The following is a 21,887-nucleotide window of genomic DNA, read 5'->3' on the forward strand; positions in this document are numbered from 1 at the left end:
GAATCTCTATATTTATCACACAATGTAAGCTCAAGTGGCTTCAGCTGAAGGGTATAAACAGCAGACACTTAAGCTTCTCTTCATTCTTGGTCCAATTGCTCTTGTGATGGATAAAATGCTTCTCAAGAGAGAGGATTCGTACCTTGAAATTCTTAGAAAGAATATGTCAGTATTTGTTGTTCACATCTGATTAACCTGTAGTTGGCAGATTATAAATTGGTTTGGCAGATGTTTTAAAATTTCAAATATGTTCAAAATTGCACACTCATCATTTGTATATCAAGTGCATGCTTCAAAAGGCAGGGAAGTAGCAATGCTGAAGGTGAAAAATCTGTCTTTTAAGTCCATGCCAGCTCCCAGGGAAGCAATATTATCTATTCTATTTTCCCCTCATTATTTCCCTGCATTTCTCCAACTTATTCTCTCTCACATATGCCCATTATCTCCCATTTAATTTCTTCACCTCTACTAAAGTGTAACTTACAGTGGTCAGTTAACCTGACAGCACATTATTCTCATGTGAAGCGAGGCAGAAGTACTCGGAGGATGTCGGTACAGTCACAGAGAAAATGTGCAAATTCTGCGAAAGCAGCACTTGAGGTCAGGATCAAATCAATAGCTGTAAGTGGCAGTAGATCCTATGCCACTCACTTGGGTGGCGCACTTCTTGGCAGCCACTTCTCAGTGAAAGCAGACATTGATGATGAAAATGTCTGAAGAGGGGACCAGTGGGGTAGGACAAGTGGACAAGGGAATCACAGAGAGAATGATTCCTGTGGAAAATAGAGCGGGGAGGAGAGGAAGATGTGCCTGGTGGTGGAATCCTGTTGAAGATGGTGAAAGCTGTGGGGAGCGGTATGTTGGATGCATAAGCTTGTGGGACGGTAGGTGAAGATATGGGGAACTCTATCTCCATTTTGTTTGAGGGCGATGGAGCAAGGGCCAACATACGGGAAAGGCTTGAGCTGTGACAACAGCTCTCTGCAACTTACTTGCGCTCTTGGTAAGGGTAGTTACCACACCAAGTTGTGATGCATCAAGATCAGATGCTTTCAAAGCTGCATGGTGTCATCTGCGAACCTGTAAGTGGAGTTGTCACAGAATCTGGCTACACAGTTGTGAGGGTACAGAGGAAAAAGCAGCAAGTTGAGGATGCAGATTGGGAGCACCAGTTCTGAGGATATCTTAGCGGAAATATTGCCGTCTATTATAGCAACACACACAAAATGCTGGAGGAATTCAGCAGGCCAGGCAGATCTATGGAAATGAGTAAACGGTCAATGCTTCAGACCAAGACCCTTTCTTCAGGACTGCAAAAAAAGATGAGAAGTTATGACAAGAAGGGGGGAAGGGTGAAGAAGTACAGGGTGATAAGTGATACCAGGAGAGGGTGAGGGTGAAGAAGTAATGGGTGACAGGTGAAATCAGGAGAGGGGAAGGGTGAAGATTACTGGGTGATAGGAGAAACCAGGAGAGGGAGAGGGTGAAGATTACTGGGTGATAGGTGAAACCAGGAGACAATGTGGTTGAAGATTACTGGGTGATAGGCGAAACCAGGAGAGGGTTTGGGGTGAAGAAGTACTGCGTGACAGGTGAAACCAGGAGATGGTGAGGGTGAAGCAGTAGTGAGTGATAGGTGAAACCAGGAGAGGAGGAGGGTGAAGATTACTGGATGATAGGTGAAATCAGGAGAGGGAGAGGGGTGAAGAAGTAATGAGAGATAGGAGAAACCAGGAGAGGGGGAGGGTGAAGATTACTGGGTGATAGGTGAAACCAGGAGACAGTGTGGTTGAAGATTACTGGGTGATAGGCGAAACCAGGAGAGGGTTTGGGGTGAAGAAGTACTGCGTGACAGGTGAAACCAGGAGATGGTGAGGGTGAAGCAGTAGTGAGTGATAGGTGAAACCAGGAGAGGAGGAGGGTGAAGATTACTGGATGATAGGTGAAATCAGGAGAGGGAGAGGGGTGAAGAAGTAATGAGAGATAGGTGAAACCAGGAGACGGTGAGGGTGAAGATTACTGGGTGATAGGAGAAACCAGGAGATGGGGAGGGGTGAAGTAATGAACAGTGGACGGGGGATAAAAACAGAGTCGAGGTATGCAGATATATGTTCGGTGGGGCAGGAACAAGCAGGAACAGTAGGTGTACCTGGATATGTAGGTTTTATGATATTGGGTAGGGGGTAGAAATGGGAGGTGCGGAGTAAGGGAACTGTGGGTTGTTGGCAGTGACTGGGAGATCTCTAGAGTGAATCAGGTGAACGATGGTACGGGAGGCAATGGCCTGGTTCTCCTTAGTGGGGTCCTGCTTCTCGCATTGCTGTCTATTACTGCTGATTGCATTCTGTTCAGGAAATTAAGAGTCCTGTTGCAGAAGGAGTTGCCGAGTCCTTGGCTCAGTCCAGAGTTGGAGATGAACTTGTTTGGAATTATGAGATTGAATGTGTAGTTACTTTTCCAGGGGAATATGTGGCAATACTTGTAGGCAGTCCCCACTTCAAACCTAGTTACTTAAATTGTTAGAACAAAGGACAAACTTCACTGTATGTACACGTGATAAATAAATGAGAATCTGAATGAGAATTTGAATCTGATCTGAATCTGGCTGAAGACAGTTCAAGTTTATGTTCAATTTATTCTCATTCAACCATACACATGTATACCGCCAAACAAAACAGCATTGCTCTGGACCAAAGTGCACTATACAGTACATATAACTCACACACACAACAAAGAAAGTAAAATTGCCACAAGTAAATTAACAAATAGTAGGGTGCATTTATGACCCGAGTTAAAAAGTAAACAGTATAATGCTACTGACACTTCATACATGATGAGACCTACGTTGTGGCAGTAAGATCAATAGACTTGTGGCCTTGGGGAAGAAGCTGTTTCCCATCTTAACCATTCTTGTCTAAATGCTGCAGTACCTCCTGCCTGATGGTAAGGGGTCAAAGAGATTGTTAGATGGCTTGGGGGGTGGTGGATTATTGACAAATCGAAGGGCCCTATGTGCATACTGCACATAATGAATATTCTCTGACGTGTGGAAGGGAGACCTTGATGATCCCTTCAGCAGTCCTCGCAATCCTTTGTAAGGACTTGGGGTCAAGTGTCTTACAAAAGGCAAGCTATGTTATTTTCCTTTTGGTCTCAGAGTTAAGTTGGAAGAGAAAAAGAATGTCTGCAAATACTCCCACAAGCTGATCCTTGCAGGATATGAAGATCCAAGCCAAATGCTTTCCACTGGTTTACTCCTCCAGAAGACTGATCTGATGTCTGCAATGGTGACTGTTGGTATAGATGCATCAGCAGCAGTCGGGATAGATGGTGTCATGTCATTCCCTCCTGTTCAAAAAGTGTATTGTGCTCTTCTGGGAGGAATGCACTGCTGTCTGCAATGCCGACTGACCTAGTTTTCTAGCCCACTAAGACATGTAAACCCTCTCATAACTGATGGCTGGTTTGAGGCTTGGTTTTGTCTTTTGGCAATCCTGATATCTTTCTGAAGGTTATTTCTTGAATTCCTCTTCAGGTCAGGGTCTACTAATTTGATTGCTGTGGACCAAGACTTCATTAGGGAGTGAATCTCTTGTTGCATCCATAAGACCATAAGATATAGGAGCAGAAGGTGGCCATTCAGCCCATTGAGTCTGCATGGTTTTTGGTTGGGGTATACCCAGATTGATTTCTTTGGTATGTGATCCTCTCCGCACTTAGGGAAGCAGTCTATGACAGTGGTGACATGCTCATTTAGAGTGGCTGTTGGGTCCTTCATATTGACCAATCTACCAACTCAAAGTAGTTGCATAATTCAAAATCAAGTTTATTGTTATTCAACCATACGTATATATACAGCTAAATGAAACATTTCTCTGGGACCAAGGTGCAAAATACAGTACATATAGATGAAAGGCAGCATATAAAATAATAACAGATAATGAAAAATATTCTGTACATGTACAAGTTGATATAAAGTGCATACAAAACATATAGTTAAATATGCAGCAGTATGAGATAAATGGTCCTGTGTTAAATAGTATGTACCGGGTGGCAGTGGGGTGTTCAGAAATCTCATAGCCTGGGGGCAGAAACTGTTACCCAGCCTAATAGTCCTTGTTCTTATACTACAGTAGCTCCTGCTTGATGGTAGGAGTTCAAAGAGATTGTGGGTTGGATGGGAGGGGTCCCTGACAATACTGCAGGGTCTCCAAATGTAGTGCTTCAGGAATTTGTTCTGGATTGTGATGGAGAGGACTAGAAAGAAATACCGATCATTCTCTCAGCAATGCTCACAAACCATTGCAGGATCTTGCTGTCAGATGCCTTCCAATTCCCAGAGCAGGCTGTTCTCTGCTCTCATAAAAAGCTCCTTTATGTCTTCAGAAAAGCACAATACAACTTTCAGTGCTAGACCCTTATGTTTTAGATTTTGTTTGTATGCAGGGAGAAGGAACTCAGCCTTGTGGTCTGATTTACCAACATGTGTACGAGGCTGGCAAATTCCAGTGACTGTGTAACAATGGTCAAAGGTCTGTGATGAGCAGGGCCTCTGGGCACACAGGCTATTGATTTTAGAGTATAGTTCGTTGAGTGCAGGTTTCATAACTATTTGTGGTGGGATGTAGACAATTATCAGGATAGCTGGAATCAATTCCCACTGCAGGTGTATGAGTGGCAGAAGATGCACAAAGGTGTGCAGAATATAATAGGAAAACATTTGATGTGTTTTTACTCTGTCTATAACAAAATCAAACGTCTATTCATTATTTAAACAAAATGAGTGAATGGGAAAATATCAGAAGGCAATGCTTCATGTTCCACTTTAGCTCACAACACAATTTTACAACTTTAGGTAACACATACCCTTTGTCTTCCTTTCCTATTCTTACTAGTTCACCTAGATTATCTCTCCCTTTGCTCAGTTTTTCATTTCCCACCTGCTTACCCAAAATCATTACTCCCCCCCTGCCCCCCCCAGTTTCATCTGCCCGTCACTAACACATCTCTCCATCTGAATTACTTCTCCAATGGCCTATTCAGCCTGTCCCCTCCCCTACCCAGTTCCATCTGCACGCCATCTTGCCCTTATCTGGTTCCATATCACTTTTATGTGTCTGCCTCAAGCTTTGACCTCCCCTTCCCTCTCTGTGCCCCCCTCCATCAATGAGTTTCATCATATCTTGTTTTTCATCTGTTTGTCCCTATCATCCACTATCCTCTGCCTCTAACCTCCTCCCCCCCACGCCCACCTATCACCTACCAGCCCCTGTCTCACACCTTTGTACTGGCTATGTTCCTACTACAACCTCAGTCCTTTGCAGTCTCGTGATCCCTTTGACTCCAGAGATGCTGATCAACTGAATTCCTCCAGTAAGAATTTTGCTCCCCATTCAATTATCAGTAGTCTCTTGTGTCTCCAAATATAATTATATCATGAACCTGAGCAAATAAAACAAATATTTTTGCTAATATTTCTACACTGTGATTTTGTATAAAGCTCTCTAAAGGCTATATAGTACATTCAGAAAATAATGAATGTAATAAATGGCATACATATTAAGCATAAAGAAAGCATCATCTTATGAAAAATTGATTTCATGCAAACTGAATGATGATTTATTACACCACCTATCTTAACAGATACTTATGGAATATTTAATGCTAGTTTACTATTGAGTTTAGCAAATGATAGGAAGACGTTGTTTGATGCAATCAGTGTCTCATATCCATGACTAATGTTCACATTTGTATTTGTAGTAAAACATTGAAACTTATGACTAAATGAGCATTTTAGAATAATGATTTTACAGTTAAAAATTCGTGCATCCTTTACTTACATACTGGAAAATAAACCATGAGGATTAAATAAATATGCATTATTCTTTAAAAGTCAGACTATTGTTTATATTATGAATTGGGATTTGCCTCTATCTAAATATGTCAATATAAGTTTCCTGGGAATAGACTAACAATGAGGAAGGAATTTTGTACTGAAATGTTAGCTAGTAATTACAATATTATTTTTCCAGATTGTCCCCATATTTTTATGCAATGCAAATATCTTCATTTTGAATGTAAACATTCGACATGAGCCTTAATCTGATTATTGAGAAAGAGTTGAATAAAATCACTCTGACACTTTATTGTGAAGTCCAATTATGAAAATGTATATGAGAAGGAGTGAATTGAACCAACAAGATGATATTAAACAAACAATTATTTCCAAAGTTATTTGTCTGGCTTCTTAATTTAAAAATAATACTAAATTTCAGGTTTACACTTCAGTGGTTACTATTTCAGTAACCAATATTGGTTAACAATCTTCCACATATGAATAAAGATAACAAAGGATAATACAAATAGATGAAGGCTATTCATGCTATTATCTCTACATCAACCCAAGTTGATTTTACTTTAGGGTTTCTTTCTCACATCTCTGTACTTTTTCTTCGGTCATTTATACATTCTGAAGGCTTCTACTGAATATTTATCCAAACAGGCTGTGTTTCCAATTATAACTATTTGTATTAAAATCCTTACAGTAGATTGCACCCTTTCTCACTGTAGGAGCCCATTTTATTCAAAGAGTTAGCTATAGATTGCAGAGCCACAGATCGAGGGGCCAAATATTTCTAGTAAAAATGTTTAGCTAATGAAGGAACAATACTAGCAAGCATCCTGCTGCTTTTTTAATGGATTGGAATAGGGGCTTTCCAGCTTAAGAGGTAAAGTCAGAAGAATTTTGATCCGTCATAATGTCTGACAACCTCTCCCTTTAGGGGTCATAAAGAGAAAACATTCTAAATAAATGTAAGGAGACTATTTCCGTACCAGGAGTTTATTTGGTTCCCATCTTCCATCACTGGATGATTTATGTAGGACTCAACTCAATCCAAAAGAGACATCATTTATCGCTGTTTCAAAAGAAATTGTCTCAAGTTAGACATTGCACACTAAAAAGTAAAAGAATTTTGCATAGTAGGGGAATTAAGAGTTATGGGGAAAAGACAGGTATGTAGAAATGAGTCCATGGTCAGATCAGACATGATCTTATGGAATGGCGGAGCAGGCTCGACGGGCCAGATGGCCGACTCCTTATGTACTTTGAACATTCAGAGATAGATCCTAATTTCTGCTTCCCCTGAGAAGTGCACTGCTAAATGTGGAAGAAATACTCGCATTATCTTCCCAACCACACTACTCAGCCAGAAAATTAGCGACATATTTTCTTCTTCTGGATGATGTTGAAATATCTGGAGAATTTCGTCAAAGCAAAGGAACAAGACAGAGTAAAAGTATGTGAAGTTGTTTTGACAATTTGTCACGTTCAAAGTCTCTGGATTTCTGGCAAATTAGATGAAAAGTTACTGCTTAATAGCAGTGGTGGCAAGTGCAAAATGAGAGAAAATAAATTGTTGAGATTACAACTTAGAAGAGATTTATTTTCCTATTATTTCACTGCATGTAATATTGCTTATATTTTTATGCATTGCATTCATACAGATTAAATTAATACAGAATAAATTTAGAATATATGTTTACTAAATATTTTGGGACATTTATGTTTTGTGCTCTGGTGGTTTGCTTTATGGAATTAAAAGCATCAATATCAAGTGTGCAGCTAATAGTAGATAAGATCATATGGGATCTGGCCTATTTCTCAAACTTACTACCTATAGTGACCGCCCAGCCCCCTGCAGCAACCTGTCCCAGATGCAGCAGGCTATCCAAGCTGATCCTGCATCTGCCAAAGGCATTCTAGGAGGCCGCAAACCCAGTACCATGAAAAGCTCTCAGGGACTGCATAATGAGGACCCATCCCAGAGCAGTCTTATTCCAAAACCCATTAGAACTGCTTTTAAATGTCTCTAGCAGTCAGACATTTTAAAATACCATTCAAATGGATTAAAAATTTGAAAACATATATTTTAGTAAAAAAATCAAAACACTTTAAATTGATACAAAATACTTAAAATAAGTAAACCAATTATTTTTGCTTACCATTATCACGGGGTCAACAATACATAAGAATGAATTAATTAATATTTCTTTGGACATCTGTAGTGAAAGGCTAAATATTAAGATGCAAGATGCCTCAGACATGCTTTTCAGTATGTTCGTGTTCTGCCATTGGACTTAATGTGGTTGTATTTGATTCCTTGCTTCTGTCTTTCTTCCATGCTTTAATGAACAACCTGATCATTGAGCAGAACATGATCCAAAGTTCTTTGTGGAACCAACCACAGATCTAATCAGATCTAATTTATTGAATGTCATTCAATAATCAAAGAGATCCAATGGCTTTTAATCTCTTTTTCTTGTTTCCATATTCATAAATAATTCAGTTAATATTCTGTTGACAAATGAGTGAACTTATGTATACCATTACATTTATATTATTTTCTTTTATTGTTCAATTTGTAAATTACCAATGTAATTACAACTGTATGTAATCTGATTTTTCTTTTCTGCACTATATTTTCTGACAACCAAAGACAGTTGCTGACACTTACACCATTTGGGATAAGATACTTCATTGATTGATCATTAAGTGAGTTGTTTGGTTCATGTGTACTTCTTGTCAGTTTACTCATCTTGAATTTGTGCAAGGATTTCAAGATAGAACACTATTTTTCATTCAAACAAAAAGTTGTCAGTACTCTGTGGACATTTATAATTTGTTAATCCTAATATTTTTAACAGAGAAACTACACTATCTAATTCCTATATAATGAACTTTGTGGTTTTTGTATTGTTCATGTAGCACCATGGTCCTGAAAAACTTTGTCTCGTTTTAACTGTGTACTATTACAGCAGTTATGGTTGAAATGACAATAAAAAGTGACTTGAAAATATTATAAGGTACATTAAGACCCCATACCAGGAAAAATATAAAGACACAAAAGTGACGTGTTGGAGAAGGTGTGGCTCCAAGGAAGCAATTCACTGCCATATTTTTTGGACACACATCGAAGTTGCTGGTGAACGCAGCAGGCCAGGCAACATCTCTAGGAAGAGGTACAGTCGACGTTTTAGGCCGAGACCCTTCGTCAGGACTAACTGAAGGAAGAGTGAGTAAGGGATTTGGAAGTTGGAGGGGGAGAGGGAGATCCAAAATGATAGGAGAAGACAGGAGGGGGAGGGATGGAGCCAAGAGAGCTGGACAGGTGATTGGCAAAAGGGATACGAGAGGATCATGGGACAGGAGGTCCAGGAAGAAAGACGGGGGGGGGGGGAACCCAGAGGATGGGCAAGGGACAGAGGGAGAAAAAGGAGAGTGAGAGAAAGAATGTGTGTATAAAAATAAATAACAGATGGGGTACGAGGGGGAGGTGGGGCATTAGCGGAAGTTAGAGAAGTCGATGTTCATGCCATCAGGTTGGAGGCTACCCAGATGGAATATAAGGTGTTGTTCCTCCAACCTGAGTGTGGCTTCATCTTTACAGTAGAGGAGGCCGTGGATAGACATGTCAGAATGGGAATGGGATGTGGAATTAAAATGTGTGGCCACTGGGAGATCCTGCATTCTCTGGCGGACAGAGCGCAGGTGTTCAGCAAAGCAGTCTCCCAGTCTGCGTCGGGTCTCGCCAATATATAGAAGGCCACATCGGGAGCACCGGATGCAGTATATCACCCCAGCAGACTCACAGGTGAAGTGTTGCCTCACCTGGAAGGACTGTCTGAGGCCACACACCTGGGACCGTCTGGGTAGCCTCCAACCTGATGGCATGAACATTGACTTCTCTAACTTCCACTAATGCCCCACCTCCCCCTTGTACCCCATCCGTTATTTATTTTTATACACACATTCTTTCTCTCACTCTCCTTTTTCTCCCTCTGTCCCTCTGACTATACCCCTTGCCCATCCTCTGGGTCCCCCCCCACCCTTGTCTTTCTCCCTGGACCTCCTGTCCCATGATCCTCTCATATCCCCTTTGCCAATCGCCTGTCCAGCTCTTGGCTCCATCCTTCCCCCTCTTGTCTTCTCCTATCATTTTGGATCTCCCCCTTCCCCTCCCACTTTCAAATCTCTTACTAACTCTTCCTTCAGTTAGTCCTGACGAAGGGCCTCGGCCTGAAATGTCGACTGTCCCTCTTCCTAGAGATGCTGCCTGGCCTGCTGCGTTCACCAGCAACTTTGATGTGTGTTGCTTGAATTTCCAGCATCTGCAGAATTCCTGTTGTTTGCCATATTTTTTGGGATTGCCCTAAATTAAGCTTATATTGGGAAGGTATTTACAGAACATTAGTTAAGGTATTTAAGACTCAAATACCTCTGAACTTTTAGACTCCCTACTTGGGGTAGGTATTGTTTTTGGAACAGAAGAAAGATATAAAGCTGCTGCAGGCCCTTTTAGCGGCAAATAAAAAATCAATCACCAGAAAGTGGTTAAATAGAATGTCATCTACATTAGAAGATTGGCATGAAATCATTTTGTAAATATTTAAAATGGAAACGATGACTTACTCTCTGAGAATTCAAAAGGAAGAATTTCATCAAATTTGGAATAAATGGATTGAATTTATAACCCCACAGCGAGCAGAATTTAGACAACTCTCCTAATGGTTTATACTCTTTGTCTCACCAACATAGTAATAGTGTTAATGTAAGCACCCTTGGCTCGAATGTTTACTGCTTTTTTTTCGGAAAATGTGGAATTAACACAGGTAAAGAAAAGATCTGGGGAAATTTTGGACCAGAAAGAAATGGACCAGAAGAGATACATGGAAATAAGTATTCAACCACTATTATTAATATTTTATAACAACTATTATCATTATTTAGTTTAATAGAGTGGAATTACAATTGCACATAAACATCTATTTGAGTGCCTAATTATTTTCTATATTATCTCAATGTGCACTTGTGAATGTACAAAATATAGATTTACGCACATAAAAAATGGAAAAGGTTATATATGTAAAAAAAAGTTTGCGTATTACCTGTGAATAACTTATCTAAATAAAAATAAATTTTTAAAAAGTGACTTGACTTGACTTTATGAGAGATGTATTGACTTCATTAGTATCAACACCAAATATGCATTTGAACATATCTTGAAGTAATATTACTTAGAATATTTTGCTTAGAATTTAGTCTGCTTTGAAATTTTAAAAAAATATGTTGCAATAATTAATATTGATTAAGTTCTGATTAAGAAAACTTTGGTGTCTGCATTTGTAAGATTCTCATCGATCATCTCTGCAACAAAAGATGTAATGATCACATTGTGCATTTTGGTTTATAATTAGCCATTGAAAATGCATGACTCTGCTCCTGAGTCTGAACCTAAGAAATAAATTGTATATATTGATGTTTCTTAAACTGAACTTGTGTATATTGATGACTGTACATCTATTTTAATACATTCATACAAATTCAATCAATAGAAGTTTTAGTAAATCTGAAGTAGTGGATAATGTGAATGCCTCAAAAAATTCACCAGTGGCTAAATTGAGATTGGGTCCCTTAATCTTTTGGTAATGGAACTATTTATATTATATGTCACTTGCATGTTGAACAGAGTCTGCTTCCTTTCAGTATCTTTCAGTAGTCTCGTGTAAAACGCTAATGGCCACAAGATACCAGAGTACCATCTGCTGACATCATTTTAAAGAAATAGACATGGTCATTAACGTTGATTTTGATGAGTGAAATTCTGTGGCAAATCATCTCACAGCTCCCTGTTGTAAAAAATAATTTGTAACTTATTGAAGGAAAAACTTTTGTTTAGGATTTTCCAGTGAGGATTCTAGTGACTGCAGTGCATTATAAAAACAAAGCTGGACCCTGATAATGAGTGACTGACACATACTCTGCCAGTCCCAATAGCTCCAGTTCTCACCCATTTACATCTAGTCATTTCAAGACAGCAGGATGTTTATCTGTCTGTAGTTCTGAAGCTTATTTTCTTCACAGTATTTTGAAGAACATCAAAAATAATTATATACTTTCACCAGGAGAAAAAACTTAAGTGGCAAGCTAAGGAAGTCTGTCACTTTTGAAAATTGATTACATTTCTTGGATTTAATGCTATTATGTCACTTCATCTTTGCCCAGGAGCCAATTGACAATGCCCATCTAATTGTACTTTCAAAGCCAGCACATTTAACACCCATCAGTGGGTTGTCTAGATTCTTCTTGAGCATCAAGTGATGGAGTTCAAGTTCAACAGTTTGCAAATAAGAAAATTAAGAAGATGTTGATTCAAACTTTTTAGGTATTTAAATGTGACATTTCAGCATGGAATAGGCATACTGTTTGTGTATTTGTCGGGTTACTTGCCCAGCAACTCGGGGGGCCTAGGGCAATTTGAGTGATGTTGACGTGGATTAATTGTTGCAAATGGAAGTATTTCCAGTTTAAGTTATATTGGATGCTGCATGACTTATGGCTTCCCCTGCATTTCTCCCACAGGTCCGGAAGGTGCAGTGTTTGAACAATCAGTGGAAACACCTCATGTCAGAGCTGAATCCTCAGAAGAGCTCAAGTAAGTGAATAACTTGTATATGTTTAATCATTTTTGTTAGACTTAAAAGCTTAAGGTCCTTCTTTGACAAACTCAATGCATCACATGCCTGTGGCAGTCTATGCTTACACTCTTGGATTCATATAAATCTCCCTTCAATTGATTATTGGATGTAGAATGCAAAGAACGTTTTTAAGAACTAATGGTAGTGTCAGTAGATAGTAGCATATACATTGCTTATTTTGAATATGTAAAAAAATATCCCAATGAACTGAATGTGGTGCAATCAAACCAATGATAAGCAAATTGACCCCAGCATGCTGTTCCAAAAGAAACATTGATGAGACAGTTTTTGTGGGATCTGAAGAGGATAAATTCTTCTCTTGATTCCTTATTGAAGTGTTGGCACATCAGTGGTAATATCATTGAACAGCTGATGACATGTTAACCAAAGTGGGTAGAGTGCAGGAAACACCCTTGAGGGGTGAAAACACCTACTCTTATCCTGCTTTTAATATTGCCCACCATTCGCAATTGTAAGGAATGGTTCTAATTTCATTCTACAGATTGCTGGGTAACAAAATTGGCTACCCCATATTTTATGCATTTATCTAAAGCTATTTGATTTGTTTCTGTATGATATTTCTATAATTTTTGGTTGAGGATCTTGTTACGGTAAAAACATTTACAGTATATAAAGAATAATACAGATCATCTCCAGGTTAAAAACATTGGATCTAGGGACGTATGAATGAGCTCCCATGATATTATTGAATTCCAAAGTCCAAAGTATGTACATGTGTTCACTCATCCAAAGGGCAGACCTGGTTTCCTCTTGTTCTCACTTCTAACAATTGTTCGTTCTTATCAATATTATGTATATTTGATGCCATTCATGACAATATTGAATGACTTTGTGTACTTTGCAACTGAGGGACAAAATCAATTTCTGTTTTTCTGTAAAAAGAAAACCTGTTCGGTACCTAAGGACAACCTGTACCCAATGTTGCATTAGGCATGTAGCAAGCCAGTTAGAAGACAGAAGATAGAATGTTACAGCCCCTTAGTGCATGACCAATTACTTTCCTACAGTATATTCTATCTGCCACTTCATTGCTCATTTTCCTAATCTGCCTAAATCAATCTACAGAATCCCTGCTTCCTCAACACCACCTGCCCCTCCACCTGTCATCATATCGTCCACAAATGATGACAAAGCTATCAATTCCATCATTCAAATCATTGACATTTAATGTGAAAAGAAGTGGTCCCAACACAGCCCCTGCAGAACACCAGTAGTCACTGGCAGCCAACCAGAAAAGGTCCCACTTTATCCCCACTCTTTGCTTTCTGACAGTCAGCCAATCCTCTATCCATGTTGATATCTTCCCTGTAATATCATGGGTTCTTATCTTATTTAGCAGCCTCATGTGCATCACCTTGTCAAAGGCCTTATGAAATCTAAGTAAGCAACAGTCATTGACTCTCCTTTGTCTCCTGCTTGCTATTTCCTCAAAGAATTTTAGCAGATTTTTCAGGCAAGATTTCCCTTGAAGTAAACCATGCTGACTTCTGTCTATTTAATCATGTGCCTCCAAGTAACCCAAAAACTCATCCTTAATAATGGATGCTAATATCTTCCCAACCACTGAAGACAGGATCCTGAATGATGAGGAGGGAAGATGAGAATACACTGATGTTGTATCTTTCCATTTGTTTGGGAAGGTGCCAATCAATGCTAAATGTTTGGTGGAAATGGAAAAGCCAATTACAATGTTGTTCTCTTTTAAAATCACCAAGTAAAGTAAGATTTTTTGTCAGTATTCCAGAAACTGTTAAGGGAATCCTCAATGGTGTGAGATATACAACGTTCTGAATTTCCACTTGTATTAACGGTCAGTTATCAGGGCCCTTGGAGTCTGTGAGTCTGTAACATTTGAAAGGTCTCCAGTTTACTGTCTTAATGAAAAGGGAATTCACAGAACAGATGTTGGAAATTGCAGGTGATGTTCCAAAACTATTACTCTTTGCTTTGAGAATTACTACTCTTTGCTTGGTGTGGTTTTCTTTCTTCCAAAGGGCACTCTTATCTGGGACAGTTAATTTCATTTTCAGTTTAACTAACTTTATGGAGACTTTTGTAGAGTCTTTAATTAAGCCCCAAAACTTGTTTAAATGGCAAAGTATGAAGGACACAGAATCTGAAGTCAATGGGTATTAGTCAATGTGGACTTCACACAATTTGTTTTCAATTAAGAGTTCAATATTTTATAGCTCACCCTTTCGAACATAATCACTATTTTTTATTCATCAGCATAGTGACTGACCATGTAGAGTACCAAAGAAATTTTTATCATTTGGGCAACTACATTAAACCAGTCAAGAAATGTCTTCATTTAGGACTATTAACGTTATGCAATGGTGAACCATCTATTGCTAATGGTTCTGATTGGCACCACCAGCAGTCAGACATTCTGCATCTCTGTGTCTACTCTGTAAAACACAGGTGATGTGGCATTTTCAGAATGCTAAATCTGTCAGTTCACTCTGTTCCAGGGTACCATATTAATTCAATGACAGAACCCTCTCTTGCTGGGATTCTTCAGTTTCGTACTGGGAATTGTTCCTTGGATCCTGTACAAGGCCAGATCTTGTGCGGTATCTGAGAACTCAATGATCTCAAAAGGGATTGTAAAGCTAATACAAGGAGGAAAGGGGAAACATTGAAAACATTTGTTTTATAAGACCTTAAGACATAGGAGCAGAATTAGGCAATCTGGCCCATCAAATCTGCTCTGCAATTTCATCATGGATGATCCAATTTTCCTCTCGTCTCCAGTCTCCTACCTTCTCCCCATATCCCTGCATGCAATCAACAGTCTATCAATGTCTGCCTTAAATATACATAAAGAATTGGCCTCCTCATCTTTGCTCCAAAAGGATGCCATGCTATTGTGAAGCTGTGTCCTCTGTTCTTAGACTCCTCCACCATAGAAAATAACCTCTCCACATCTAGTCTAACAGGGCCTTTCATCATTCGATAGGTTTCAATAAGGTCATCCCTCATTCTTCTGAATTCTAGTGAATGCAGGCCTAGAGTCATCAAAAGTCTTCTGGTAACAGGACATTCAATCCTGTAATCAATTTCTTGAAACCCTATCCATTTTCAGCACATTCCTTCAAAGATAAGGGGTCCAGAACTGCTCACAATACTCCAAGTGAGGCCTCACCAGTGCTTTATAAAGTCTTTCATCCGTGCTTTCATATTCTAGACCTCTTGAAATAAATGCTAAAATTGCAGTTGCCTTCCTCACCACAGACTCAACCTGTGAACTAACTTTTAGGGAATCCTGCTCAAGGACTTTAAGTTATTTGTTTTTCGTATTTTCTCTCCATTTAACAAGTAGTCAACCCTTTCATTTCTTCTATCAAAGTGCATGACCATACATCTCCCAACACTGTATTCCATCTGCCTCTTCTTTGCTCATTCTTCTAATCTGTCTAAGTCCTTCAACTTCCACAAAACTACATACCTGCCCCTCAACCTATCTTCATATAATCCGCAAACTTTGCAACAAAGCCATCAATTCCATCATCCAAATCATTGACATATAACATAAAAAGAATCGGTCCCAACACTGACTCCTGTGGAACACCACTAGTCACCAGCAGCCTCATAAAAGGCTCCCTTTATTCCCACTCTTTGCTTCCTTATATCAGACACTGCTTTATCCATGCTCAAATCTTTCCTGTAAGACCACGGACACATAGCTTCTTAAGCTACATCATGTGTGGCATCTCGTCAAAGGCCTTCTGAAAATCCAGGTACATAACATCAACCGATTCTCCTTTGAAATGAAATATCTTTATTGTCATTTCATCCTGCTTGTTATTTCTTCAAAGAGTTCCAACAGGTTTGTCAGACAAGATTTTCCCTTGAGGAAACCATGCTGACTACAGCCTATTTTAGCATGTACCTCCAAGTAGCCTGAGACTTCCTCCTTAATAATCGACTCCAACATCTTCCCAATCACTGAGGTCAGACTAACTGGCCTATACTTTCTTTTCTTCTGCCTCTCTCCCTTCTTGAAGAGTGGGGTAACATTTGCAAGTTTCCAGTTTTTTGGAACCATTTCAGAATCTAGTGATTCTTGAAAGATCATTACCTATGGGCTCACAACCTCTTCAGCCTCCTCTTTAAGAACCCTGAGATGTACACCATCTGGTCCAGGAGACGTAACTACCTCCAAACCTTTCAGTTTCCCAAGAAACTCCTCGGTAGTAATGGTAACTTCACACACTTCATGAGCCCTGACACCTGGAACATCCACCATATTGTTAGTGTCTTCCACAGTGAAGACTGATGCAGATACTTATTCAGTTAGTCTGCCATTTCCTTGTCCCCCATTACTACATTTCCAGCATTATTTTCCAGCAATCGGATATCCACTCTTGCCACTCTTTTACACTTTGTTTATCTGAAGAAACTTTTGGTATCTTCTTTAATTCTACTGGCTAGCTTACTTTCATATTCCGTCTTTACCTTTTTAATGGCTTTTTATTTGCCATCTGTTGGTTTTTAAAAGCTTTCCAATCCTCTAACTTCCCACTATTTGTTCTCTATTATATGCCCTCTCTTTGGCTTTTATGTTGGCTTTAACTTCTCTTGTTAGCCACTGTTGTGTCATCTTTCCTTTAGAATACTACTTCTTCTTTGTGATGTATATATCCTGTGCCTTCCGAATTGCTTCCAGAAATTCCAGCCGTTGCTGCTCTGCTGCCATCCCTGCCAATGTTCTTTTCCAATCATCTCTGGCCAACTCCTCTCTCATGCCTCTGTAATTCCTTTTACTCCACTGTAATACTGATACATCTGACTTTAGCTTCTCCTTCTCAAATTTCAGGGTGAATTTGTTCATATTATGATCACTTGCCTCTAAGGGTTATTTTGTCTTAAGCTCTCTATTTAATTTTGGTTCATTGCACAACACCCAATGCAGAATAGCTGATCCCCTAGTGGGCTCAACCACGAGCTTCTCTAAAAGGCCACCACTTGAGCATTCTAGAAATTCCCCAGTTGGAATCCAGCACCAACCTCATTTTTGCAATCTACCTGCATATTGGAATCCCCCATGACTATTGTAACATTGCACTTTTGGCATGCATTTTCTATCTTCCATTGTAATTTGTGGACAACATCCTTAGCTCTGTTTGGCAGTTTATTTATGGCTCCCATCAGGGTCTTTTTACCCTTGCAGTTCCTCAGTTCTATCTACAACAATTCAACACCTTCCAACCCTAGGTCTCCTCTTTCTATGATTTGACTTCATTTTTTTTTTTACCAACAGAGCAATGCTGCCCTCTCTGCCTTCCTGCCTGTCTTTTCAATACAATGTGTATCCTTGGACATTAAGCTCTCAGCTATGATCTTCTTTCAGCAATGATTCAGTTATGCCTATAGCATTGGTCCCCAACCACCGGGCCGCAAAGCATGTGCTACCAGGCCACGAGGAAACAATATGATTTGGCAATATGAAACAATGTGAGTCAGATGCACTTTTCCTCATTCCCTGTCACGCCCACTGTTGGAACTTGAACGCATGCGAGGTCATTACATAAGGACACCCCTTCGAGTATCACTGTCTCCCATCACCCCTCGATGGGACCATCTTGTTACAGGGTAACAAGCCCAGGGCTCCCACTGATTCAGCCATATCGGTGTGTTGCAATGATTTTATATGTTCATACGAGGAAAATATGCGCTGTTTGTTTAATAGCCAAACATTACTTAAAATGTTGTGATGCTAGTGACTTATATAAGTGACTTATAATTGACTTATCATTATATTCATGCGAGGAAAATATGCACTGTGTGTTTACTATTAAATTTGTTAGATAAACCCTTTTAGAAACAAAATTGAGTGTATTAGCCACTTATAAGTGACTTATAGTTGACTTATCACCTATATTCTGGAGGAGGGAGGAGAAGATGGCGACGCGACCATTCCGAATGAATATCATATGTGTAACTAGGGGGCCGCACATAATCTGGATTTGATGGAGACAGCCACGAGAAGCACGGAAGAACACCTGGAGAAACTTCTGAAATGCCTGCTTCGCTGCCGCTGCTACTGTGCGATCGAGAATCTCCGAAGATGAAGGCCCCATATCCTTGGCTTTGCCTATTGCCTGTTGCCGGGGCCGGCGTCGAAGTGCTCGGCAGAGATGGTGCTCGGTGCTCGGTATTGGAGAGCTGGTCGGAGGCTTGGAGTTTTCGGACGGACTCGGAGTCGGACTGTGGTCGGATGCTTTCAGTATGCTGCATCGGCAAGTTGGCGGTGCTGGAGGTTCACCATCTGTGTGAGTTGATAGGACTTTCGAGAGACTTTGAGACTTTTGCCGTGCCATGGTCTGTTCTTATCAAATTACGGTATTGCTTTGCACTGTTGTAACTATATGTTATAATTATGTGGTTTTTGTTAGTTTTGAAGTCGGTTTGTCATGTGTTTCCGTGATATCATTCTGGAAAAACATTGTATCATTTCTTAATGCATGCATTACTAAATGACAATAAAAGAGGACTGTGTGTCCTCATAATCATAATATTCCGGCCGTGATTAACACCCCCCGCTCCTGTCAGCTGGTCTGCAAGAATATTGTCAATATTAAACCAGCCCGCGGTGCAAAAAGTTTGGGGACCCCTGGCCTACAGCATCATACATGCCAATCTGCAAATGTGCTACAAGTTCATCTACCTTATTCTGTACACTGCATGCATTCAAATATAACACCTTCAGTCTTGTATTTACCCTTTTCAATTTTGTCCACATTTTATATTGCAACTCATCCTGTTGACTGCAATTTTACTCAATCTACAGCCTCTCCTCATTACACATTGCCTCTGTTTGTAAACCAGCTACCTCATCTACAGCAATATCATTCGTCTTTCCGACGATCCTTTTGCATTGAAATATATGCAGCTCAGGACACTTGTCAACATGCTTGAGGAACTCAGCAGGTCGGGCAGCATCCGTGGAAAAGATCGGTCGACGTTTTGGGCCGGAACCCTTCGTCAGGACTGTAGGGGGAAAGGGCAGAGGCCCTATGAAGAAGGTGGGGGGAGGGTGGGAGGGAGAAGGCTGGTAGGTTCCAGGTGAAAAACCAGTAAGGGGAAAGGTAAAGGGGTGGGGGAGGGGAAGCAGGGAGGTGATAGGCAGGAAAGGTGAAGAAGGAATAGGGGAAAACACAATGGGTAGTAGAAGGAGGCAGAACCATGAGGGAGGTGATAGGCAGCTGGGGGAGGGGGCAGAGTGAAACTGGGATGGCGGAAGGGAGGGGGAGGTAATTACCGGAAGTTGGAGAATTCAATGTTCATGCCAAGGGGCTGGAGACTACCCAGACGGTAAATGAGGTGTTGCTCCTCCATCCTGAGTTTAGCCTCATCATGGCAGTAGAGGAGGCCATGTACGGACATATCCAAATGGAAATGTGAAGCAGAGTTGAAGTGGGTGGCAACCGGGAGATCCTGTCTGTTGTGGCAGACGGAGCAGAGGTGCTCGACGAAGAGGTCCCCTAATCTGCGTCAGGTCTCATAAGTGAAGTGTTGCCTCATCTGGAAGGACTGTTTTGGGCCCTGAATAGTGGTGAGAGAGGAGGTGTGGGGACACGTTTAGCACTTACGCTTGCAGGATAAGTACTGGATGGGATATCCATGGGGAGGGTCGTGTGGACCAGGGAGTCGCAGAGGGAACGATCCCTGCGGAAAGTGGAGAGGGGTAGAGTGGGAAAGATGTGCTTAGTGGTGGGGTTCTGTTGAAGGTGGCAGAAGTTGTGGAGGATAATGTGCTGGATCCGGAGGCTGGTGGGGTGGTAGGTGAGGACAAGGGGAACTCTGTCCCTGTTGTGGTGGCGGGAGGATGGGGTGAGGGCTGAAGTGCGGGAAATGGAGGAGATGTGGGTGAGGGCATCATTGATGACAGTAGAAGGGAAACCACGATCCTTAAAGAAAGAGGATATTTGAATGTCCTGGTCGTCTCTGCTGCATCTGCTCCCAGGATGAGACTTTCCATTCCAGGACATCTCAAATGTTTCTTTAAGGATCGTGGTTTCAATGTCCATTTAGGAATAGGATGGTAGAGGGGAAAAAGCTGTTCCTGAGTTGCAGAGTGTGTACTGTCAGGCTTCTGTATCTCCTCCTACCTGTTGGTAACAGTGAGAAAAGGGCATGCCCTGGGTGCTGGAGGTCCTTAATAATGGACGCTACCTTTCTGAGACACCGCTCCCTAAAGATGTCCTGAGTGCTTTGTAGGCTAGTGCCCAAGATGGAGCTGACTAGATTTACAACCTTCTGTAGCTTCTTTCGGTCCTGTGCAGTAGCCCCTCCATACCAGACAGTGATGCTGCCTGTCAGAATGCTCTCCACGGTACAATTATGGAAGTTTTTGAGTGTATTTGTTGACATGCCAAATCTCTTCAAACTCCTATTAAAGTATATCCACTGTCTTGCCTTCTTTATAACTACATCGACATGTTGTGACCAGGCTAGATCCTCAGAGATCTTGACATCCAGGAACTTGAAGCTGCTCACTCTCTCCACTTCTGATCCCTCTATGAGGATTGGTTTGTGTTCCTTCGTCTTACCCTTCCTGAAGTCCACAATCAGCTCTTTCGTCTTACTGACGTTGAGTGCCAGGTCGTTGCTGCGGCACCACTCCACTAGTTGGCATATCTCACTCCTGTACGCCCTCTCATCACCACCTGAGATTCTACCAACAATGATTGTATCGTCAGCAAATTTGTAGATGGTATTTGAGCTATGCCTAGACACACAGTCATGTGTATATAGAGAGTAGAGCAGTGGGCCAGTGTTGATCGTCAGCAAGGAAGATATGTTATCACCAATCCGCACAGATTGTGGTCTTCCGGTTAGGAAGTCGAGGATCCAATTGCAGAGGGAGGTACAGAGGCCCAGGTTCTGCAACTTCTCAATCAGGATTGTGGGAATGATGGTATTAAATACTGAGCTATAGTCGATGAACACTACCTGACATAGGTGTTTGTGCTGTCTAGGTGGTCTAAAGCCGTGTGGAGAGCCATTGAGATTGCATCTGCCGTTGACCTATTGTGATGATAGGCAAATTGCAATGAGTCCAGGTCCTTGCTGAGGCAGGAGTTTAGTCTAGTCATAACCAACCTCTCAAAGCATTTCATCACTGTCCATGTGAGTGCTACCACGCGATAGTCGTTAAGGCAGCCCACATTATTCTTCCTTGGCACTGTCTTTTGTTGTCTTTTTGAAGCAAGAGGGAACTTCCGCCCATAGCAGTGAGAGGTTGGAAATGTCTTTGAATACTCCTGCTAGTTGGTTGGCACAGGTTTTCAGAGCCTTACCAGGTACCCCATCAGGACCTTCTA

The 21,887-nt window shown here is 40.9% G+C and overlaps 1 protein-coding gene across 6 annotated transcripts in view; it reads left to right on the forward strand.

The window, feature by feature from the left end:
- Positions 1-21,887, forward strand: part of LOC140194593 (zeta-sarcoglycan) — a 971,547-nt gene that overhangs the window by 884,653 nt on the left and 65,007 nt on the right. For all 6 annotated transcript variants that reach the window (XM_072251823.1, XM_072251818.1, XM_072251820.1 and 3 more), the window contains one exon: positions 12,422-12,494. In XM_072251823.1, coding sequence (XP_072107924.1) covers positions 12,422-12,494 — 73 coding nt within the window. The remainder of the gene's footprint in view (positions 1-12,421; positions 12,495-21,887) is intronic.

Source organism: Mobula birostris, chromosome 3 (assembly GCF_030028105.1).
Source record: "Mobula birostris isolate sMobBir1 chromosome 3, sMobBir1.hap1, whole genome shotgun sequence".
Taxonomy (NCBI): domain Eukaryota; kingdom Metazoa; phylum Chordata; class Chondrichthyes; order Myliobatiformes; family Myliobatidae; genus Mobula; species Mobula birostris.